This window comes from Fragaria vesca, linkage group LG2, assembly GCF_000184155.1.
Source record: "Fragaria vesca subsp. vesca linkage group LG2, FraVesHawaii_1.0, whole genome shotgun sequence".
Classification (NCBI taxonomy): Eukaryota; Viridiplantae; Streptophyta; class Magnoliopsida; order Rosales; family Rosaceae; genus Fragaria; species Fragaria vesca.
The window spans coordinates 15012410-15037774 of record NC_020492.1 but is presented as its reverse complement, the minus strand read 5'-3'; the positions used below and the strand labels follow the sequence as shown (position 1 = coordinate 15037774).

The window sequence follows — 25365 nt, the reverse complement described above, 5'->3', positions numbered from 1 at the left end:
CATGAAATGGTAGGGTTACCAGGGTCTTTGTACTTGACAGGAGATTTTCGGTGAATGATTGAACTCACTTGTTCAGTTAGAAAAGCTTTCTTTGGAACATTTGTCTTTCGCTTAAGGGTGCAAAGGTCCTTCAGAAACTTGGTATATGAGGGCACCTGCTGAATGGCATCTAAGAATGGAATGTTTATGTTGACTCGCTTAAACACCTCTAAAATCTCACCAAACTGGGCACCTTTCTTGGGATTCACTAATCTCTGAGGAAATGGAGCTTTTGTGACATAATTCCTAACTAGTTGATTAGTTACAGGATGAGTTTGGATTTTTGGGGCACTCGAAGAGTGGTTGTCAAGAGGGGTTGGCACCTCTTCATCTTTGGATTTATTTATGGGAGCATCTTCATCTAAGTTAGGCATCTGAACTTTGTTATCAACTTGTTTGCCTGACCTAAGAGTGGCGATGGATTGGACTTGCTCATGGGAATTCAAAGAACTTGAAGGTTCACTAATCTGAAATTGTCCTTTTGGGTTAGGCAACGGCTGACTAGGAAACTTTCCTTTCTCTCTCTCACCAACAACAGTTGCTAACTGGCCTATTTGTTGTTCTAACTTAGAAATGGCTTGACCAGTAACTTGCATGAACTTTTGGAGGGATTCCTCCAAAGATGATTGTTGTGGTTGTGGTGCCACAAATTGTGGATTGGATTGAGAAGCTGAATGATATGGCTACTTAGGAGGGTGGAATTGATTATTCTGTGAATTTTGGTTCCCTCCGAAGTTCACTTGAGGTTGGGTAGTTCTCCAAGAGAAATTGGGGTGATTCCGCCAATTTGGATTGTAAGGCTCAGAAAATGCAGTACCAAATGGTTTCTTAAAATTGTTCAAGGCATTGATTTGCTCAGGATGGCTTTCAGAGTAGCCACACATGGAAGGACATGTTTGAGCTGAATGCATTGGGCTTGCACAAAGAGAGCAACCCTCGGACTGGACTTGGTCAACTGAACTCATGGTTTTATCTAAAGCTAACGCCTCAACATTTCTTGACAGACTCTCAATCTTTAGCTCTAAATCAGAGCGACTTCTCACCTCATACATTCCTCCTCGCTTGGGTTCCTTCACTTGTCTATTGTATTGATTGGAAAAATCCCACTGTTGAGAATTTTTAGACAAGTTTTCAAGAAATTCATAGGCCTCATCATCTCTCAAAAGAAAGGCTTTAGCCAACGAAAATAAAAAAACCAGGCCGAAATTTTTTTTTCGTCGGCTAATGTCCACATTAGCTGACGAAATTTTTTTTCGTTGGCTAATTTAAATTTTTGTCGACTACGGTCAACTGTAGCCGACAAAAAAAAAATTTCATCGGTTAAAGAAATTTTTTCGTCGGCTATACTATACTCAAAGTTTTTACTCGTTGGCTAAAGTATTTTAGTACACGATAAAAAATCTTGTCAGCTATTATTGAAAAAAGTCGTCGGCTAAAAGAAAAAAATAAAATGTTGTATAACTTGCTTAGTAGGTTTTAAACAAATAGACAACTTTGTGAACCAACTCTACATAGAAGCAAAATTAACAAAAATCTCGTGAAATAAGATGTGTTCAGAATGGTGAAATACGGTTATGGTTCAAAAATCACGTAAATTGGGTAACGTCTCTGATGTAGAACAGTCGAAACCCGGTATGCTGCAGATTTGATGTTCGGTATCCGATTGACTATTGTGATACCTTTCCGGAAGCGTAATGGCCCTACGAGTCAAACTCATTGCTTTGCCATGAGATATGGGCCTTTTTGGCCATCCGAGTCCGTTTAGGGCTTCAAAATGTAGTTTTCTTATTTCCGATTAGAGTTGACTGTTTCAATCGAGCCCTTAACGTTGTCGAATCTAGTTGAATTTTTTACCATAGACATCTTTTGTCATAATGATCATATCTGAAGGTCGAATTTTGGTTTGTGAATTTCAGTCATCAGAATCACAATGTGTCTACTAATGTTATTTAACTTCTTTGTGAACCAACTCTACATAGGAAGCAAAATTATTAAAAATCTTGTGAAATAAGATGTGTTGAGAATGGTGAAATACGGCTATGGTTCAAAAATCACGTAAACCGGATAACGTCTCTGTGCCGATAGTAGCGGTCAACCCTATTTACCGTTATTATTCCCTATGGGGAGCCCTATCGTCGGAAGGTAAATGTCTCAAAATTTTTATATGGGCAGTTGTGTCTTATCTACGTGAGAGTTTTTCATGTGGAAGGTTTGACCAAACTATGTAATATAGAGGGCGATATGAGCGTTTTCGTGTGACAAGTGACGATGGATTAGGGTTGACCGTTTCGATCGAGCCCTTAACGTTGTCGGATCCAGTTGAATTTTTTACCATAGACATCTTTCATTATAATGATCATATATGACGGTCGAATTTTGGTTTGTGAATTTTAGTCATCGGAATCACAACGTGCCTACTAATGTTGTATAACTTGTTTAATCGGTTATACAACTTTGTGAATCAATGGTGAACCATCTCTACATAGGAAGCAAAATTATCAAAAATCTCGTGAAATAAGATGTGTTTAGAATGGTGAAATACGGCTATGGTTCAAAAATCACGTAAATCGGGTAACGTCTCGGTGCCGATAGTAGCGGTCAACCCTATTTACCGTTATTATTCCCTATAGGGAGCCCTATCGTCGGAAGGTAAATGTCTGAAAATTTTTATATAGGCGGTTGCGTCTCATCTACGTGAAAGTTTTTCGTATGGAAGGTTTGACCAAACTGCGTAATATAGAGGGAGATATGAGCGTTTTCGTGAATTTATAGACTTTAGCCGACGAGATATTAAAAAGGTCGTCGGCTAAGGTCAAAATTTTTTTGGCGGTAAACGAAACTTGGAGGAAAATTTTCAAAGGACTTTATCAGACGAAAATATATGAAAAGTCGTCGGATAAAGTCGAAAAAAAATTTGGCGGCAAACCAAATTTGGGGGAAAATTTTCAAAATTTTTGGCGGTCAACCAAAATTTCAAAAATTTTTTATAAGAGTTTAGCCGACGAAAATAAAGAATTTCATCAGGTAAAGTTCTTTTAATAGGAGTTTTACCGGAGGTGGATGGTAAGAAGTCAGAAAATCAGAAAAAGTTATTGTTTCGCCTGCCTGATTTTCTTTTCAGCCTAGCTCTGCCGTTAAGCCACAGGAGACCGCCACACTTGTCCGAAAAGCTTCGCCGTCGTCTCTACTTCATTGCTAGACAGGTGGGGCATAGAGTGGCGCTGCCGTGAGGGATAAATCGAGCTCCAAAACTCCGCCGGTTCGGATTCGGTGTCGATCGAATTTCTCCTTCCTCAGGTCACCATTTGGTGAGTTCTATATATGGATAAGTTGAGTTTGATTAGTACTATATTCCCCTAAAATTTGGTAGCTCGATTTGGTGTGTGTGAGGAGAATCGAAGATTTGAAGTTTTTAGGGTTTAAAATTGAGGATTTTTATATTTTAATTCAATTGACCTGTTTAGTCTTAAAATTGGGCTTCGACTTCTTCTAGAAGGTTGTTCGAAATGTTGAGAGGAAGATTCTGTCAAATTTTGGTGGTGATTGGAGGAGGCCGAAAGTTTTTGCAGTTTTTTTTTTTCAAAAACCAGTAACTTTAGCCGACGATATTTAAATAGTTTAGCCGACGATATTTAAATATTTAAATACTTTAGCCGATTATATTCGTCGGCTATAGTATTTTTTAGTTTTTTTATAAGGTTTAGCCGATGAATTATGACATGTTTCGTCGGCTAAACACTTCTAAAGCAGATGAAATAGACTATATTTCGTCGGCTATAGTTACTTTTTAATTTTTAGGTAAAATTCTCTAAAGTCCCTATAGTTTTGGTGCTTCATCCCTTTAGTCCTTAAACTTTCATTTTAATCTGTTTAGTCCTTGAACTTACAATTGTTAATCTGGTTAGTCTTTTCCTTTATTTCTGATGGAATATTCCGTCAGAAAAAGAATATTCTGTTTTTCTATGATATTTTTGTTTAAAAGAAAATAAACGGAGCATGGTGGGCCTTGGATTTTGAATTTATTTAACATTTTGCAAATATTAAATCTATCCTTCCGCTCAAAGGTAAACAATTAAATTTTTATCATCAATAGGAGAATCTATTGCTACTAGACTTGATCTTTTATCAGAAGCTAAACTGTCATATAAAGAATTACAAGAAGAAAGAAGAAAATTTAGAAAACTTAAAGAAAGAAGAGACAAGCTTCCTAGAAGTACTAAAAATTACTGGGATATTATTTTCCAAATACAATGAAGAATATACAAGTCAAGAGAAGAAATTGAAGTTCTTCAAGAAACATTTGAAGAAGATCAAAAACCTCTTGATATTTTGAGCATCGGTTAGATCCGCCATAGCTGGTATCAGAGCCTGATTGGCTCAAAAGCAGGTAAAAGAAAAAGGCTTATGCCACAGAGTTGGCTTCTCTTGACTAATAAGAGAGAATTTAAACTTAAAAATTATCAGTCTTTTTGTACTACAAAAGGAACTGACAAGTGGGAAGTGTGCTTTCATTCAAGACACATTCAAGAAAATCAGTACTCTATTGAATACGTATGTAGAGTATTAAATACGCTCTACGACGAACATATTCATCTCCAAAGAGAAATTGGAGTAGAAGAGCTTGATCCAACAAGACCAAACTTAATCGAGTTCCTAGATCGTTTATCTAGGGATAAGATGTCTGATAAAATATCAGATCAACTCGAGAGATTTAATCTACGGATAAATCAACTTGTGGAAATTAATTCAAAAATTGCCAGGCTTGAAATCAAGCTAGATTACCTCAAAGGAAAGCAATATCTAATAGATATTGAAAGAAAGTTAGTTCGCACTGAGAATCTTGCAAACAACATTCATCATCAAGCAACGGAACTTAGAGAAACTCAGGAAAACCTGAAAAAGCTTTTAGAAACTCTTATCTCCAGAATAGGATGAATCAAATAGTAGATCTAAAAGTAAAACAGGAGGATGTAAAAGCTATTGGCTTTCATCGTCCTACAGAAAATTTGGCAGAAAATGTAGAAGCAATAATTCATCAGCAGAATTATAATATTGCTTATCTCCAAGAGATAGGTATTGACCTCGAAATTCAATTTCGAGAGTTACATAACAGAATCTCATGTCTGCAAAAAATTGTAGAAAAGATGAAAGAAGGAGAAGGCTATGAAAAAATAGATGATGAAGCGCTAGCTCAAAATGTAGCTAGTAAAATTATTATAAATTCTTCACCCCTACCAACGGGAGAAAGTAAGCTAAGGTTTAGTGAACCAAAGCTACTTGAATGGAAGTCATCAAAATCTACAACCAAGAGAGATTTGAAAATGCTGAGTAGAATCCTCAGTAAAAGGAACACAGTTCCAATACAATTAATAAACGCTCAAGAATTTGAGTATAATGAAATCGAATCTAGTGTGCGAGAAGCCTTTGCTCCTAGATTTAGGTTCAATGAGATATATAAGAAAGGATCCTTTATTATGGATTCTCACAGATTCAAGATTCTTGAATTAACAGTTCTAGCCACAGGTGGAGAAACAGATATCAGGGTGATAACTCCAAAAGAAGTAAGTGAAGCTTTCCAGAAAAAATATTCCTATATGCATATAGGTGCAGTACAGGTAGGAATAAAGCTCTTAGCTAGAGATGATATTGACTGTTCTGTCCTATGTGTCCTAAAAGACGATAGAATAACAGATTTCAAGAAAAGTCTGTTAGGAACAGTAGAAGCTTCTTTGTGCAATCAAGTTGCATATTTTAATGTTTTTCCAAACTTCACAACGCATCTTAGGGATGCTGCTCACTGTCTTAAACTGAGAATCAAGACAGATGAGATTTCTATGAAAAAAGGAATGATGGAACTAGCGATAGATTATCGAATCTATTATAAGTTGATGAGTTCAAATGTAACCCCTAATACCAGGTTTCTAAACAGCCCTGGAATTACTACATCTGTTCTCACCAACCCAAAAAATAATTCTCAAGAAAAAATGTCACGAAATGGCATGAAGTAACATTCCCAAGAGAATGGAACCTGACCCCTTGTCAAGACCCACCCCGAATTTCACCCTGAAATCCGAAGTAAATCCTGCGGGGACCACCTCCAAGGAAAGTTTACCGAAAAATTCGGCTTAACCTCCCTTGAAAATGGACAACCCTTCCTAATAAAACCTGCACACACTTCTGATAATCCCAATCCAACCTTAATAAGAATAATCCCACAAGCAATAATCACAGTTCAGAGCAATTCTAATTGAGAGGAAAAGAACTAGAAATATAGAAATGAATGGACAACCCTTCCTAATAAAACCTGCACACACTTCTGATAATCCCAATCCAACCTTAATAAGAATAATCCCACAAGCAATAATCACAGTTCAGAGCAATTCTAATTGAGAGGAAAAGAACTAGAAATATAGAAATGAGCGGAAACTATACTATTGACTATGCCTCTTCTCTATGTACGCCCGACCTCAACTATGCAATCCTGCAAACTGGGCATTTTTAAGAACGAAGGGCCCAGGGGAAAACATTTGAAAACGTTAGAGTGAGTGGACAAAAATAAATTAATAAATAAAATATTTATGTTTCCCCAAAACAATTTTTAAGGAAAATCGAATGCATGCTGCAAGCGATAAAACTTTTATCTCATAAATATCGAGCCTCTTAGGCTCTATAATATATGTATGTATTTACACACGTCCATACTCCCTATATAAATTCATGGGTCTATATAGGGCTACTACGCTCGCGTTCAACGCTCACGTCACGCCTTAATGCGGTGCTACACTACGCCATTAAGGTGGACAGACGGGTGTATAAATATGTGCCCATACCCCCTATATGAATTAAACACTCATATAAGACTACTACGCTCGCGTCCAACGCTCACGTCACACCATAATGCGGCTATATGCTATGCCATTAAGGTGGACAGACACATAGGGCTAGCTAGCTGTTATATACATACTCTCTCATAATTACATATTTATATCCACCGAAAATCCCATTTTCGGTAACTCTCCAAGAGAAATAAGATTGTCAAAAATTAAAATGACGTCAAAATGCTCCACGAAATTAATTGTTCATTCATGAACCATAGCATGCATATTATTTAAAACAAAAGTCCACTCACAGTATTAGGCTTAAACCTTCCAATGTCCGGAATACTCCTCGAGCGCTGCCTCTAATTAATCACACTCTCTAACCAATCCCACGACTGACGATAAACAGAAGAATAAATTGGTCAGACCGGACTCCATCAACATTAACGAATCGACTTCTTCCTAGTTTGACTAGGATTTCCTAGGTTGACTAGAATTGACCAAGTTTGACCCATGGTTGACCAATAGATATTTAGAATCATTTTCTAATAACTTCGCATCTAAAACTTATTCGGTTCCAAACCAAACCTTAACCGGCAATCGAAGTCACAAACAATTTCCATGCCTTTAACACATCAACTAATTTACTAAGGGCACCCAAAAAGGGTTTCTCATAAATATAAAGTTTCCTAAAATAGAAACTCTCCTCACTTAGAAAGATTTCCGACTACAACCTACAAACTTTCATATTACTGAAACGATACACAACAGCATGGAAAAATGTCGATAACTACCTCAATAGTCTTTGCCTGATTCTGCCCTCGCCGGACTCTCTTGCCGGATTCCGGCGACTTGCCGGAATTTTGCCATAACCTCCCCATAAACTCCTATCAACAAGTTATCGACAAATATCAACCACAACAATGAAACAGACATTAACCATCTCCAAATAACACCGAGCAACAACACCAAAACACCTAACCCGTACTCAAACCTCACTACAACATAACACAGAAGCTGAAACATCAAGCTTACCTTCAATTTGTTCTTCTTCGAAAACTAGAAGCTCCTCCTTGCCAAACCTCAACATGGAGGACTTCCAAACATCCCCAGCTGCTGCCTTAGGCGCCACCTCCACCGAATCAGCACCACACCACCTCGGGTCCCCTCTAGCCAAAACGCACCAAGCTTCTACCTTGGTCCAGTTCAATGGTTGCAGCTCCACAAGTCACTCCAAGGCAACTGGACTCCCCGCAAGGCTTTAAGGACTCACCAAAACTCGAAGCGCTCGTCGGAAACCACTGAACTACGTCGCCGAAGCTAGGAACCCGGAACCCAGAAAGAGGCAGAGAAAAAGGGATTTTGAGATTAAGGTTCGATTTTAAGAAACAAAGACACATAGATGAAGAGAAGAGAAAGGCGAGCTGAGACTTACCATCGGTGTCCGATGAACTCGTTGGAAAAACGCAGGAAATCGGCAAACACAGTCGAGCTACCCTTCGACCGATCACCACCGAATCGCGTTGCAATTGAGATCAATAGACTGGGTTTTGAAGAGAAGAATGAGGGGAATGATTTGGTGGTGTTTTTTGTAGCAAGTGGTGGCCAGAATCGGCGTCACCACGTCGGAGATGATGGAGGCAGGCGGAGAGGAAGAGTGAGCAGTCCGGGCTCGGGTCAACGCCCGTAATTGGCTTTGACAAAGTCAATCCCCTCTTATACTTCTATACTTGAATCAATGGAGGAGATCAAAACCCTAAAGATCTAACAGCCAAGATTAAATGCTATACTCTAATTTCAAAAAATCAATTCTAATCCCAAACCTTTAGAAAACGTAGACAATACCTCGAAGCACTGAAAAATAATCGAAGACACGGTGAACTCGTGTCAACAAGTACAACGGAATCATGGCCTTAAAAGAAGGATTTGACAATTTGAGTAAAACTTAAAAATAAGCTTGAATGTTAACTTACCAAGTTACCGAGCACGGTTAAATTCTTTAGTAACCCGTAGAATACCTGGTAAATAGGTAAAATTTGGTCCGGGGTGTTACACCCCTCCTGTCAGACAGCTTGAAAGCTCTAATGCTTCAATCTATGAAGACATGGGAGGAAAGGTAAGCTTGCAGTTTCATAGGCATTCATTTGCTAATTATGAAGAAGCTAGTACCTCTGGAACTAAATCAGTTTATAATGAGGAATCCCTTGAAGAAGAGGATACTAAAAGGCCTATGAGAATGTTCCAAGCAAGAGAATTACGAGAATTATATGCACAAGCAGAGACTTGTGATTCCCCAGAAGAATTAGAGAAAATCATAAATGAAATTTCTCAAGTTCAACTTGGAAAGAAAAAGAGGAAGATTCTTCCTTATCAAGCAGCAAAAGAAGAACCAGAGCCATCGGGAGTGTCGATGGACATAGATGGTGATAGGCAAACTCCTCCAGAAAGTGGACATACTGTAATACAGAACATCACCAACAATCCTACAAAGATCATTTGTGAAAAGAATATCAAGCTTCCAAAAGGTCAAGCTCCTACAAGAAGATATGGAGAACGAAGTTCTCAGAAGTATATCCCTGCAGAACCCAAATGGGGACAGTCAGTGTCCGAAAGAGGGGTTTATCTAGATCTGGACCAAGTAGGAGATAAAAGAAAGACAATAGACAACTGGGTTGCTAGTCTAAAGCTAACTCAGGCTCTAGTGTTATCCAAATATGCTTATGAGGAAGCTCATGCATATTATGAGTCTACCTTAACCGGAATAGTCCAGAAATGGTACCAGTCCAGAAATGGTACCAGTCCTTCAAAAGAAGTTCTCAATGGACTGATTGGGCAGCAAAAATGGCTCAGACTAATAGTCCTTTAGATTTTGCAATGCCTATCTACGCACAATTTTGCGGAGATATCACAGGGCATAGTGAGCAATCTAAAGAAAGAGCAAAGGCGAATATTCAGAAATTGAGTATTTGTAACATGAGGTATTTCGAGGAATACACCAATGAGTTCCAAAGCTACTACTGCACTATTGGAGACATTGAAAATAATGATCTCATCAGAACATATTACAGAAAGTTGCCAGAACCCTGGAACGACGCAGTAGCACAATCCTTGGAAGAAAACCCTCTTCAGTATTTTACTGTAGGAGGAATTACAGAAAGAGTTAGGGATCTCCTAAGAAAACAACGCACAGAGAACAGAAAATCCAAAACGGCCAAGAAGCAACTCAGAGGAGTTGAGAGTATGTGTCCAAAGATTTTGGATACCCCAACACAATGGGGATGTCATATTCCTACAGAAAGAAAACACCGAAGAAAGTTCTCTAGCACCAAGCATGATAAAAAATTTGCTTCTAAAAAGAAGTATAAGTTCAGGAAAAGGCCTGGATATAAGAAAGAACAATCGTCTCAAACTTCTCCTAGAAAGAGATTTTTCAAAAGAAAAAAGAAGATGAATTTTTCTTCTAAGGAAACAAAGAAATGTAGATGTTGGCTTTGCAAGGCAGAAGGACATTATGCAAATGAATGTCCTAAAAAGGACAAGAGAGCCTTAATCGCTGAGTATGATGAAGCAATAGAGTATGCTAATTTAAAAGGCTTTGAAGTTGCATATTCTGATGAAGAGAATGAATCAATATATTCTCTTGAGTACCCATCAGATAGTGAGACAGAAAGTACTTCAGAAAACTCTGAAGAAGAAGATATAGGAGATCGTCCTATATTTTTATTGCAGATCCAAAATTGGAAGGAAGAAAACACTGATATTATCAGTACCTTCCATCCCAATCCAGGAAGATTTATTTGTGACTATTGCAAATGTGATGATAATAATACAATTCCCATGTACTGTGAAGGTACAGGTAAAACTTATCATCGGGAATGTTTTATTGCAGAACTCAAAAGAAAAACCAAGGATAATGAAGCACATGTCCTGATGGAAGAGGAATACAATGTATTCCATAAAAAAGAAAAAGAAAAAGACCTTGAAGAGGATATAAAAACGATGAAGTTTGTAACTTCATTAAGTCAGAACAGGGAAATCAAGGAATCTCTTGATTCTCTCAATTCCAGTTCCAATCCGATACTAGGTCTAGCACATGACAATCCTCTGGAATCAAAAACTGCAGAAAGAATGGTCAATCATTTCACAGAATTACTTGATGATCCAAGAAAGCAAGTAAGAATAATGTCAGTCCAGACAAGCATATATAGTAATTATATTACTATAGGACTGAAGTTTCCCAATTACCAAAAATATCATCTACATGCATTTGTAGATACTAGTTCAGGGTTTAGTCTTGCTAAAAGATATGCTATCCCTGAAGAATATTGGGAAAAATCTCCAAGAACAGTTACTGGAGTTGCAATGGAAGAAAACAACATAGTTATGGATACAAGGGCACGTAATGTGCAAGTCTCCTTGGGTGGAGGCACTTTTACCATCAAAATTCTGTGGCAGTGTGAAAGTCAGACAGCTGATTTGTTGATAGGGAATGACTTTCTTCTTCAACAAACAGTAATTCAAACGTCAAAAATGATTGGGTTTGAAAAACATAAAAAATACTATTGGGAATCCCGATTAACAGACGCAATACGCGTTACCAGTAACGGATTTACAAACCAATATCAGAGGTCGCCAGCGAAGAGTGGTGATTATAAGCCAATTTTAAAACCTGTCTTGTTGTTACAAGAACAGCTTAAAGGTCACAAGGAGATATTGGTGAATGAAGAAACAAGTTCAGAAGACTCTAAATCAGAGGAAAGTTCTGAATATCAAATTTCTGACAACGAGAGTTCTGATGGAGAAGAAGAATACATCAGAGAGCATAATCTAAAAGTATATGCTAACAAAGTAGAACAAAAGAAAATACCAACTCTCACGGAAATAGAGAAATTGTTGAAACCAGTAATTAGTGAAGATCCTCAATTGTATTAGGAAAGAGACCCAATATATTGTCAGCTAAAAATGCATGATGCAAATACTATTTGCCATGTTAAGGCCATCCCCCATTACAGAGAAGAAGATAGAAAAGAAATGGAGAATCAAATCCAAGAACTTCTGGAAAAGAAGTTAATCCGGCCTTCAAACAGTCCTCATCATGCCCCAGCTTTCTTGGTGAGAAATCATGCAGAACAATTAAGAGGAAAAGCCAGAATGGTGATTGATTACAGGGATGTAAATAAAAAGACCGTTAAAGACAGTTATCAAATAGCTCAGGTGAGAGTTCTTATCAACAGGCTTAAAGGAGCAAAAATCTTCTCTAAGATTGATGCAAAGTCAGGCTTTTGACAGGTTAAAATGCATCCTGATTTCATAGCATTAACAGCTTTTGGAACTCCTCAAGGGCACTATGAATGGTTAGTTATGTCATTTGGTCTTAAGCAAGCCCCGTCTATTTTTCAAAGAAAAATGGATAATATCTTCAAGCCTTACTCAGATTTCTGCATAGTTTACATAGATGACATCCTTGTCTTCTCCAAAACTATGAATGAACATCTAAAGCATCTTGAACAGGTGTCTTGGACAGAAGAAGATTCATCTTATCAAAGGTGAAATTGATTTCCTTGGCATTCATGTTAAGGATGGAGAGATTCATCTCCAAGATCTTATTGTTAAAAAAATCAGCCAATTTCCAGACATAATCCCAGATGCAAAGTCTCTACAGAGATTTTTGGGAGTTGTTAATTTAGCCAGAGATTTATTCCACAAGTTAGTGGTCTAACTGCTCTCCCCTCTCCAAAAACAAGTTCTAAGAAGAAATGGTCTTTCACAGCGAATGACAGTAATACTGTCAGAAAGATTAAGGAGTTAACAAAAAGCCTTCCTCCTCTACAGTTACCTGAAGAGGGAGATCTGATCATTTTGCAGACTGACGCAAATGATTATTTTTAGGCAGGAGTTGTTTTAGCTGTTGCTCCAAACACAAATCATGAAAAGATTTGTAAATTTCTATCAGGAAAGTTTAACATAGCAGAGTTAAACTATTCTACTGGAGACAAAAAAGTCCTTGCCCTAATCAAGAGCATTAAGGGTGCTGAGGCATTCTTAGGAAATAAATTTGTAGTTAGAACTGATAACAAAAGAGTCAAAAACTTCAAAAACTACAAATTAACTGATGCTGCTAATAGGGGAAGAGTTTTGAGATGGCAAATGTTTTTAACCCAATATGAATATGATGTTGAAATGGTTGCAGGTGACAAGAACTATTTGCCCGACGCTCTCATAAGAGAAATGGCTATGTTTGATAGAGAAGGTCGCAATCCAAGAAGCCGGAAACCGGTATCTGAAGAAAAGAAGCTTTGGGAAAGATACAAGAGCGATGATAAAACCGTAGGACCTCTCCATGACGGACCAGGTTATCAATACATTGTTTCTTATGGAGCTGCTGAATCAGGCCAGTCTTCAGAAAGAATCAAGCCAAAACTAGATCAAGGATGGAATGAGATTTCAGACCATTCTAAAAAAGAAACAGATCAGTCTGTTACTTCTGATGAAGAAAAGCTTGCACAAGAATTTTTGCTGTGTCCGGAAAGAACAGCCTCAACTGATCGGTCTCAGGGTAAAAGACCGGTTAGCCCGTCTCAAACGGCAGACGGTAAAGACATATCAAGTCCGTTGATGGCTTCTGCTTTGCCAAAAAGCAGAAGAGACCCTCTTAGGACAAGTAAGATACCGATAGTCACAGGAAAGAAGGTTATCCATGATCAATCTCTTAAGATATTTCAGAAGCCAGTTTTCAGAACGGAAAGACTGTTACCTTTCAAGCAGAAGATTATTATTGATAATATTCTGTATTCCTTTTATGAAGAAAATTGAAGCTCATTTGCTTCAAACTCTCAAGGCTTTAACTGAAGAATTGTATGGATTCCATACAAAAGACAAAGATGTTCCAACAGAAAATCAAGCAGGAAGTTCTAAGGCTGTTTACCTTGAAAATCCTGAAAATGCTAAAATACTAATGCTAGCACTAAAAGAATCTGAATGGTATAATTTTCATAATCTCTTAGGAGAAGGAAAAGATGTTCTACCAAGAACATTATCGGTAGTTCCTGGCCCATGTTATGGGAGATATCTGGTTGACGTTCAAGCAGAACATCCTCAGAAGCACAAGCTATGGCTTGTGGAAAATGGTTTTGTTCATAATCTGTGGACAAAAACCAATGAAGATCTGAAGGGCCTTCCAGAAATAATAGCTGAGGCAGTCAAGAATATCAGACCTGATGGTTGTATCCTAAGGTTAAAATTCATTTCAACCCCACTAGAATGGACAGTGGTAAATAATCAGATGAATTATATCTCTCCATATCATCATGTCAGATTAATCCAAAGTCCGGTTCAAAAGACAGCTATGGCCAGTGGAAATGGAAGACCAAATCAAAGCATTCCTTGGATGAAAGCCATGGCCATAGCAATTATTAAAGACGTGGTTTTAAGAGACTATGATTCAAGTCTTTTAGCCAGTGGAGAAAAAATTATGGTCACCTGTTACAATCACCCTCCACCAGAGAACTGTGATTTTTTCACGGCCCTTATGAGGAAAGAAGTGGACTGCACTCTGGCTACTACTACGTGGTTAGAAAAAGTTGAGACTGAAGAAAAGTATAAGATTTCTTATCCTTATGATTCAGACCTCGACAATGGAGATGAAGACACGACACGAGATTGGGAATATAGTGGGCCCAACTCCTTAGTGGGTTATTCTGAAGATCCAGAAACATATCACAATATTGTGAATATGTTGGAAAGTTGAATGGTTGCCGACGCATCAGGACAAACAACTTTTCTTTTGATAAAAAGAAAGTCGCTGCCAGCGCCCTAAAACAATCGACTTTACTTTTCAAAAGTAAAGTTATCAGGATAGGATTCCTCCTGTCTTCCACTATGTATAAGTGTTATTTAATTCTAGCTTGAGTTCCGCACCCTATATAAGGTGCCTCAAACTTCAGAAGGAAGGCATCGAAGGAGGAACAAAAAAACAGAGATCTGAAATTTTCTCAACCTTTCTCAAGAAGTTAGAGTCATTATACAGTCTTTAGAATAGTGTGAGAATAATAAGAGTGTTTTTAGATTGAAGTCTGTAATCATTTGGTGTGGTGTGCTGTAAATTTACAAGTAAGTACTTGTGTTTATATTCAACTTTATGAGTAGCTAAACAGCCTTTAGCTGTTTACCTAAGAGCAAGGCTCTGGGTTTGGTATTTGTATTTATGTTGAATTAAATTCTACCTTGTGCCCTATTATCCGTTTCAAAAATAGTTTTTGCCTTTTGTTTCATTTTTGTGAAATTACTTTACTTTGTAAGTGATTAGGCTTGCCCACACTAAGACAGCAGTGATTCCACTATGGTTAGTAACCATTAGACAGGAGGTCGTTAAGTGAAATTTTGGCATGTTGAAGGTTAGTTCTTAGGAAAAGCCTAGTCTAGTCCTTTAGGAGTAAAGTTAAAAAAAAATAATAATAATAATCTTTTTGTAACGGAAAAACAGTGGTTTAACAGTTTTCTTTAACTAGAGGACCTTCTAGATGAGAAACCAAAACCTTGAGGACTATATAGATGATTTTTAGACCTTGAGGACTAAGTAGATGAGTTGTGTAAACCTTAGGGACTAAACAAAGGTTAATTCTTAATTTTTTATTACATACTTTAGCCGACGAATATCTTAAATGTTTCGTCGGCTAAAGTCTCAGACTATGGTCGACGACGTCTTCTGTCGTCGGCTAAATACTGGGACAATAGCCAACGACGTTTTCTAGTTTCGTCGGCTAAAGTCATCACCGACGCCTCTTTCCCGACAAAATCATAGCCGACGAAGACTCGTCGGGTAAGATCTTAGCCGACGAATTTGTCGGCTAAAGTGCTTGTCCTGGTAGTGTAACCAAATCCCCATTTCAACGGAGGATCAAGAGAAAACCACTTTCACCTGTCCTTTTAGAACCTTTGCCTACCGTTGCATGCCCTTTGGATTATGCAATGCACCTGCTACTTTTCAGCGGTGTATGGTCTCTATCTTTTTTGATATGGTAGAGCGCTTCCTTGAAATATGCATGGATGATTTACCCTCAGACAATCTTAGGGTATAACAGTATCTTATATATCAATCTTATATATATTATGATATTTTTTTGCATGGATGATTTATCTCATGTTCAGTGGTTTCCGATGGATGGTCTCTATCTTAATGGCTATATCAATCTTATGTTGGGATGAAAATATAAGATACTGTTTTGATATTTTCAAACTTGATATACCAAAGTTTATAAAGAATAAAATTTCGTATACTATTCAAACAAATTTCTTTATTTAGTAAGATGATTGAAAGGAAATCTAGTAACTGACGTGTCTACCAGAAATCCTGACCATATCGCGTCCTTCATTAAATTATAACGTAGGACACCCACACATGCACGCAGATGACCTATGTCTAGAGCTAATAGTCAAACTATTGAACTGTTAACAAATCTTGTGGTGCTAGGGTTATAATCTATCATCCTCTATCCTTCTGCCTATATAAGAAAAGCTTTCAAACCATAAAACATATCTAGTAATCTTTGACATATCCCATGGCATCTGAAGGTGTTGTTGAGGGAGAGAAATATCGATACTTCTTGCATGGAGAAGAGAAGAACACCAAATGGAAGTTTGGTGCACCTCCCAACTATGAAGTTGTCAACAAGCTTTTCGAACAAGGCAGAACCAAGGTTCGATTCGTCGACGATTCATCCCTTAAATTTTCGCTGTTTATATCTCTTTATCTATTTTAGTTTCTAGACATAGATGTTGATAATTTGATATATACACTTGATCTCTGAAGATATGGCCAGCTGGGTCACTAGAAGAAAAGGTACAGAACTTAGTGAAAACATGGGAGATGGAGCTTTTCCACAAAGTTAACATTGAGGACTTCAAAACACTTGATCCCAACAAGTATACTTTCAGCCTAAATGGTAATATATTTTCATTGTTTAGTGATTCAGATTTAACTTTTATTTTCAGATCGAAGGTTGTATGTGAGCTAGATTGCCATTTAATACAATTATATGTTTGGCAGGGAGGAAAGGGATAAACTTGGAAGAAATAGGAAAACTAGGAGGAGGATACAACCCTTTGCTTCAAACATCACTGCCTGAGAGTCTGAGAGGCTATAATCCTGATGTGGAAACATCTGAATCATCGCACAAGGCTTTCACTACAACATTCCCAAGAGGGTTTGCGTTGGAGATTCTTCAAGTCATTTCTGGGCCACCGCAGATAGTTTACAAATTCAGGCACTGGGGTTACATGGAGGGCCCTTTCAAAAACCATGCCCCAACTGGAGAACTGGTAGAGATCTACGGAATGGCCATTTTTGAGGTACAATACTCGATCTGATCGATCGATCCCTATGAGTTTCGATATTGCGCTTAGGTTCATAACTGTGTCATTATTTAGTTTAGTTTCTGATATAGTATCTAAATTGGTTTTCAATGATCGTTGAAAACTTATAGAGCGTCTCGATTCTGTTTCTGTTGTACTAAAACACAGTTGGACGAGAATGAAAAGATCGTGAAGGTGGAGTTCTATTACGACCCAGGACAACTACTAGGAGGACTTTTGAAGGGTGCAAAAGTTGGCTCTTCTTCTTCTGAAGAGATTGCTTCAGGCTGCCCAATCTTAAGGAGTACTGGGTAGTGTGCGTACTCCATGTATTTGCTTACTCCATACTTCGTAAAACTCTATCATCAATAATGTATGCCCAGCTGATAGATGGCATCACTCTCAGGGGCTGTACTAAGTGGAATTATTTTATGAATCAGCTTTTTATCTTCTCAGCCACAATTAATGTTGGTACAATTAATGTCGGTACAATTAATGTTGGTTAGTCAAAGACTATTAATGATGTCGGTTGATTTTTGTTGTTAATGTGTAATAAGAAGGTTATCTGTGTATATATATATGTCGGTAGTTTTGACATGTAATTTTCGTAAGCCGGTAGTCTTGAGGTTCTTGTCCATTGAAATGTAATCGCGGGTGATTTCAGGTAGGGAGACGAATGAATAATTTATTTTCATCATTGATATCTCATATGATTATAATATTGTTTTTCCGTTAAATAAAATTCTTAATATTTCCATAAAAAAAAAACAAAATTGCGAGAGAATTGATAATATTACACTTCTATATATCAAGTGGGAGATATATACTTAATCTATACACCGTGTGACATTAGGCAAATAATCTGGATAATAAACTCGGTTGCAACTTTGACACTTCTTTGTAATTTACACTTTTTCTAACTTCATCACATGTACCTCTGTGTTCTCAAAATTTGATCGACCTTATGCAATTATTAATTTTTCTCCTCATTATTTTGTAAAATAAAAGTACAAATCATAATGCAAGCGATGGATATTTCGAAGCACGATCTTTACATATAGTTGCCGAGAGTTGGCCAAAATTAATTGAAATCGACAAGTACATATATGAACACGCAACCATAACGTAATTAGAAGTGCAAGAGCACAAGTGATTTAGGATCCAGATTCTCATCAATTAATGGTTACGAGATGTTAAATGTTTATATAATTCAACACATTGGAAAACAATGCTTTCATCCTAAGAAACCGAATCACTACGAGACGAAAATGAGATGCAAATGCTAGCCAAAAGGATATGCATTGGAATAGCTACGAGTGAGATACATACAAGTCCTAAATTATATATATATATATATATATGTCATCTCCTTTAATTATACATAGGATGAGATCACTGCCAGAGGCTCATACATGTACGTGGACAAGGTTTTCTCACATACCAAACGAAATACACTTTGTACATATTCATGTGTGTGTGTGTGTTTATAGGATTATGATACTTCATTCGTGACTCATATATCTACATTGTGTACTGCAGTCACCTCATCAGTTGGCCTTTAACTTGTCCAAGTGATAAAACCTCTGCAAAATTGATCTTAATTAATCAACCATTAAAGAATAAGCACGTTAAATATCAAATATCTGCAACACAATAGACAAAACTTTAACTTGAATATACTTTACCAGAATGGAGTGGATCTGTTCAAGATAAGGCACAAGTAATGAAACCAAGGTTTCCATTTCAACTTTCAAGTTGTCATAGCTTTCATCTTTGGCCATGAGGCTGCTAATGAAGGTCTCATTGTCAGGCACTAACATTAGTGCTACCTACATGAACACTGTAAATTGTCAGCCAAAAAACCAAAAGAAGATGTAATTCGTGCATGTTCTCTAATGCCTAAGTTATAAATCCGTGTATGAACTTAATGATTCGTCCCCTGGAAGCACTCGTTTCTTCAATTAGCTTGCTCTCCATTTCTAAGTTCCTTAAGGTCGTAGCTTTCACAGTAGCTTCAATCGATGTTATAGATAAAGGGCACCACATTATACCTCCATTTTATGCATACAACTTGAGCGGCTTGAAATTTATTGATCCAGATATAAACTGCTGGGTTTTCATAGAAGGCTAGTAAACTCACTTGGAACTAAAATAGGTAATACTTCTATCATAGACCTATATGCTATATGGAAAATTCTATAATGTGTTAATACATGTGAATGATGTGATTTATCAACTTTGTAAATTGAGTCCTCAAACTAGTAATATTAGTCATCGGAGTTGTAATATGAGTCCTTAAAGTTGTAAATTTTTTTAGTTACAACATTAGTCATCATGTGTTTTTAAAGTAGTAAAATGTGTGTTTAAAGTGGTAACTGAGTCCTCAAAGTGAATTAAAAAAAGTTGTTACAAATTGGACTTATATTACAACTTTGAGGACTCAATTACCACTTTAAGGACAAATGAAGACTAATATTGTAACTAATTTTTTTTACAACTTTAAGGACTCATATTACAACTTTAAGGATTCATATTACTACTTTGATGACTCATTTTACTACTTGAGGACAAACCTGATGCATCATATGCATTAACATACCCTAGCCTTACCCATGCTATATGTATCCCAATGTACGTTATGAGAAAATGCATAACGTTTTATGTTCTACTTATATCGTGTTAACAGTTACTATCTGTAAAGGAAAGAAGAAATATACTTTAGAAGCAGCTGATGAAATCCATCTGTGCCATGGCTTTAGAGTGAGGTTGTAAGATTCTTCCACTGCCTCCTTCATGTTCTGCCCTGGGTTTACTGCTAAATGTTTCAATAACTCTGCCGTAAAATCCAAGGATCTGAACATTTGGAATAATAATCTAGTTAATATATAGTTTATAAAAAAAGAAAACGAAGCATTTTATGCACAGGCTAGGGTTAATTGATAAGTTTTAATAATGATTGCCAATTATATGAATAGAGTGAGGATTAATTAAGCTAGCTGGATGGGTAGCTAGATAGTGCTAATTTAAACTTGTTTTAATAATTCATCCTATTAAAAAGTTTATTATTCTCCAAACAAGAGCATGGTGCATGACGATCCATACGTCATTGGGTTTTACAACAAGTAAAAACAATTAGGGTTGACATCATCCAAGCTTTAAACTATATATGAAGCAGTAGATTGAAATATAATTAAGGGTTTCGTTTTGTATTTTTGTTTAACTAATAACGTTTGGTGTGATTATACAGCTAACTTTTAAATCCAGCGATCGATGAAGGCAGTAAACAATGAATAGTAAGGTTAATTAGTATTACCTGTGAAACCAAACAAATTACCTGGTGAGCCAAACGAAAGCTCTACTACAACTTGTAATATTTCTTGCAGTGCCGTCCGTTGCTTCTGTTTTCAATACCTCAACCATGTTTGAATATGTTGAAGGATCAGCTTCGTGCCTCGTTTCCAATCTCTACACGCAATAACAAAAGTATATTATCTGTTAGCAATGCTTTGTTTGTTTGTCTGTTAATCGTTCTGTCTTTTAATTAGGATTAATTATACAACAAATTGAAATCTAATGTAGTATAAGCAAATAGAAAACACCTTCAATGATCATCATATACATGGCTAGTTTACAGTTGAAGAGAGAAATATTACTAATTGATAGCGAATAAAATAATGTCAAAGAGAGGGGGGTAGAGGCAGTTATATATCATGTCTAAATGAAAATTTTCAATTTGAGAGATTCATTGCAATAAGGTAGAGATGCACTAATTTAATGGTTTAGAGACAAACATTCATATGGTAAGCATGCATCTTGGTATATATTCCAACATGAAGATCCTAGCCAGAGAGCAAGAAATTAGGTTTTCTTGCAAAATCTAGCATATCCAATTTTAGGTTGGAAAGCTTTTATTGTCAGGTTGATGTTTAGCGAGCATGTTATGTTATCAGAGTAAATTGCATTCACATATACGTAGGTGAATAGATCTCTTCCTTCTTACCCGAATGTTCTGATGAATATCTTGTCTCAGAACAGCCATTGTTGGTCCTATTTTATCTGCAAAATCGAGATGGGAAGAAAGTGAGCAAAATGCAATCTAGCTTGTGGGGTGATCATATTTTTGAGAGAGAGAGAGAGAGAGAGAGAGAGAGAGAGAGAGAGAGAGAGAGAGAACGACCGAGACTTNAGAAGGAAGTAGCAAAGAGAAAGAAAGGGCCTATGGGATATGAGCAGCCTCATGCTGATATTGAAGCAGCAGCATCATGATNCCATTTCTAGCTTCGAGTAGTGTTATTANACCTATAATTTAACCATNACGACAGTTCTTCAATGGCAGATCTAATCTCTGACCTTACTCTGATCCATGATCTTCCTTTTCTATTCTTTGGATATATATATATATATATAGAGAGAGAGAGAGAGAGAGGGTCAGCTAGCTAAGTTCTATATATGATTGCATAAAATGTGGATAATGACTATGATCTTCTTGTTGAGGAGATGATGCTCTATCTCTATGTAATGACCCCAATTGTTGCTTAATATAGTGCTACTCTTGATGAGAACATGGGGGATGTTTTTGTCATATGGTTTGAGATGCTTTAAATTAATATGAATTGTTTGTAGCTCATTTATACAAATTGATGGTGACCTTTATTTTGACCTGTTAATTTTTAATAGACTTTTTATTCTTGGCTTAACATTGTGGTTATCAACACCTAGCGCTATTCTAACAGCTAATTAGCAATACTATATGATGTTTTATCCTATGCCAAGCCTATAAAGGAATGGATGAGCAAAAATTCTGAGTGTGAAGGAATTAGAGCGACCAAATGTAATATCTGTAGTTTGCAAAAGACAATTCGGATTATAAAATTGAACATTTACTTATTGGGTTTTCATATATCTAGCAATATTATTCTGACCCTCTTGGGTCCTGATTATTGTAAATTACATAGGTCACCCTAGCTCCAATACATTAATTAATATGTGGAAGGATCAAATTCCCTTTTTATTCTGGCTAAGAGAGAAACTGATATCATTTGCTATTTTCTGTGTATCATGCGAAATTCCAAACAGTCCACGCCTTGAGAACCCAGCACAGTAAAGACCATTTTCTGACTTCCAGTGGTTAGGGAAACTTCTCTTCGGCATTCCATTGTCACTAAACAGATAGTTGTCATCCTATAAACGATCAGTAAAACAAATAATTATATGTTAATTTTGAAGGAAAAACCTATAGAGAAGAGAGTATTTTCCTTAAACAAAAGTCTATTTTATAAAAGTACTCATAAAAAAATAAAAGATATACATACCTTGAGCCACTTAAGCACAGTGCTTTTGTAGCCTGTAGCAAATATTATAGCATCATAACACTTCTGGTAGCCATTTTCAAATTGAATTTCTTTTCCTTTTATGCTTAATTGTTTTGGATGGCAGAACCTAATCAAGAAGATTTGATGGTTATCAAAATTATAAACAAATAAGAAAGAAATCTACCATTATATATTTGTTGGTTTTAAAGAAAATTAATGATAGAGATTGATGTATTTGGAATGAACCATTCCAAATGTAATGTAGAGGTTGTCTCTACATGTATATATGCTGACAGTTTTTGTATATAGTATTAGATAGAGTCAGGGACGGACTTACGTTACGGTCCGAAGGGTCCGGACCCCCCTAGTTTCTTAAGTATCTTAATTACATCTTGTTTTGCTCTCAATTTACTACTGGACCTTGCTAATATAACGAAAAACAACTTCTTTCAAGTTTTAACATCTAATAAGTTCCAATTTTGTGTTATCCAATTATACTAATCATGATATCAAATTTTTTCCTTTAGCTTTCTCTACTAAAATTTTATGGTTGTTCTTTTTATGAGCAAGAAACTTGTTATTGAGCATTTTAAGTTGGACCCCCTGCCTTACAAGCCTGGCTCCGTCCCTGGATAGGGTAAGGTTATTTTCATCTTGAGGTTGACTAAAATGATGTATCGAGGCTATGTTAGGTTACGGCTGAACCTCTTTCGGTTTTTGTCCACAGTAATCACTGGTTTAGATTGAGATGAATACGTGTGGGAAAATTTTCCCCAGCATCGATATCCCATGGTTTGTGACTATAACGCAAGTGATTGATGTGGAAATTGTAGTGAAGATAATATATAGATATAACTTACGAATGCGTATCTATTTCTGCATATGTACCTTGATTTCTCCACGCTTGATCTTTTCAATGCTCCCAACATCGACGATGGGGGCTTGACCATTGTGTTCCTTAAGATAAAATGGTCCCATAGTTGGCTCATGAATTCCATACTTGGATAAATTTCCAAATCTCAGTTTGCTTAATACTTAACAATGCCATCGATCACTTTAACGGGAAGGTATTTGGACAGAACCATTCCAAGGAACACAATTTCTTTGGTAAGAACATGTGTCTGTAATTAATATCAAAGTTGGTATGAGATCTAGATCGAAACCATGAAGAATAACAATTAAATAATTCTATATGATTTTTTTTTTGAAGAAATGAATTTAATTTTTATAGTAGGTAAGGAAACTTTACCAGGCTACGAATAACAATGGAAGTATTTGCCCCGTAATTAGATAAATCATAGGCAATTTCCATTCCGGAATTTCCTGATCCGACAACCAACACATCTTTCCCACGGTACTTCAATCCATTGTCATACTTGCTCGAGTGAATGAATTCACCATTGAAGGTATCCAAACCTTTAATTTCAGGAACATAGCCTTCACCATTTTCACCACTTGCTACCACAAGAAACTGCCCACAGTAGGTTTCTTGTACACCCTGTCGTGTGTTGTTGACAACGACATACCATTTTCCTGCATAATCATTGAAGAAAGCGGTCTCCACACCTCTGTGGTAAAGAGGGTTTATGTTGAAGGTGGATACATAATTATCTAGGTATTGAATAAACTCTCTCCTAGGCATATATCTGGGTGCATCTTTAGGAAAGGGCTTGTAGGGTAGTGCACAAAATTGCTTTGCTAAGTGAAGCTTCAAACGATCATATGACCTTTTCTTCCAAAGAGAAGCATAGCAATCTTCTCTTTCGAGTATGACATTTGAGATATTAAGGCGGTTAAGACATGCAGAGGTTGCTAGACCAGCAGGACCTGCACCTACTATGACTACCTCTACTTCCTCCATTTCTAGATGACAAGAGTGTGTAGATTTAGCAGATACCTATCATCATGAACTGATATGTATTGTGCTTGCATGTTTATATACTACTGCTAATACCTATCCTAGGACAATTAATGCATGTTGAAGACATAGATGCACATTTGGGAAGCTAGTGGTATCCACATCTAGCAGTGGGAATTTGATTCTATATAAGTTCATTTAACATTGTCTAAAATGTATGGACTAAAATGTGAGTAGAGATAATTAGCTGACAATCTAAGCCGTAAGATTTCATAGTTAGTTGCACTGTTAATGGATAGGAACAGTTGTGTAAAAAGGTAGATTTTGTTTCAGTTTTTTACCAAATAAACTTGCATTTGTGTAGAATGATTCTATAAAGATGGATACGTCGTATCTGATTACATAAATGCCAAATCTTCTAACAAAGCTACACTATATATCACACACAATGAATCTAAAAGATTCCGCGGCTATTTTAAATGCAATAATAGAAAATGGAAACTGATTATCTAAAATTTTGAATGTTAACATCAACATGGCAGGGTCTTTTTTTTTTTTTTTTTTTTTAAATTGAAAAGAGGTTAGACGATTTTATTTAATAAGCACAAGCCATATTACACAGTGACCCTTGCAGAGCAATCTAAAAGAGATACCGCTAAAACGTAATACAACTTAATTGTTACCTAGCCTATTGAATGAACTAATAAAATACTGACAATAAATTTTTCTGCGGCATCCATTAGAATACTCGTTGACAACCTTCGATCAATAATCCCGGCAGTTCCTCGCAAGTATTGATCCCACGAAAAAAATTGATACCGAACTAAGAAACCTCTTGGGACCCAAATTTTTATCATAAAGCCACCTAGATCCCAAATCCGAAACCAAAATTTAGGAAGCCCAAATGTTTTGCCTCTAGTCAACCTACTAGAACTGAAGCCCAAGTAACAAACATGAGCCCAGTTGCCAGTAGGTCGACCCCAAGCAG

At 36.7% G+C, this 25365-nt stretch overlaps 2 protein-coding genes and 1 pseudogene across 2 annotated transcripts; 1 reads left to right on the top strand and 2 right to left on the bottom strand.

Annotated features, from left to right (window-relative positions):
* The first annotated feature begins 16328 nt into the window (after positions 1 to 16328).
* LOC101308143 (pathogen-related protein-like) lies at positions 16329 to 17893 on the top strand. The gene is made up of 4 exons (XM_004290510.1): positions 16329 to 16552; positions 16666 to 16798; positions 16903 to 17204; positions 17376 to 17893. Exons 1-4 carry the CDS (start codon positions 16415 to 16417, stop codon positions 17520 to 17522), a joined length of 720 nt encoding a protein of 239 aa, XP_004290558.1. The 5' UTR covers positions 16329 to 16414; the 3' UTR covers positions 17523 to 17893.
* Positions 17894 to 18596: 703 nt separating this feature from the next.
* On the bottom strand, positions 18597 to 21474 carry LOC101307848. The gene is made up of 6 exons (XM_004290509.1): positions 21385 to 21474; positions 21208 to 21263; positions 20542 to 20672; positions 19925 to 20060; positions 18893 to 19036; positions 18597 to 18790 (listed from the first exon to the last, which is right to left on the bottom strand). Exons 2-6 carry the CDS (start codon positions 21244 to 21246, stop codon positions 18755 to 18757), a joined length of 486 nt encoding a protein of 161 aa, XP_004290557.1. The 5' UTR covers positions 21247 to 21263; positions 21385 to 21474; the 3' UTR covers positions 18597 to 18754.
* Positions 21475 to 22202: 728 nt separating this feature from the next.
* On the bottom strand, positions 22203 to 24380 carry LOC101295199 (annotated as a pseudogene).
* Positions 24381 to 25365: the final 985 nt, after the last annotated feature.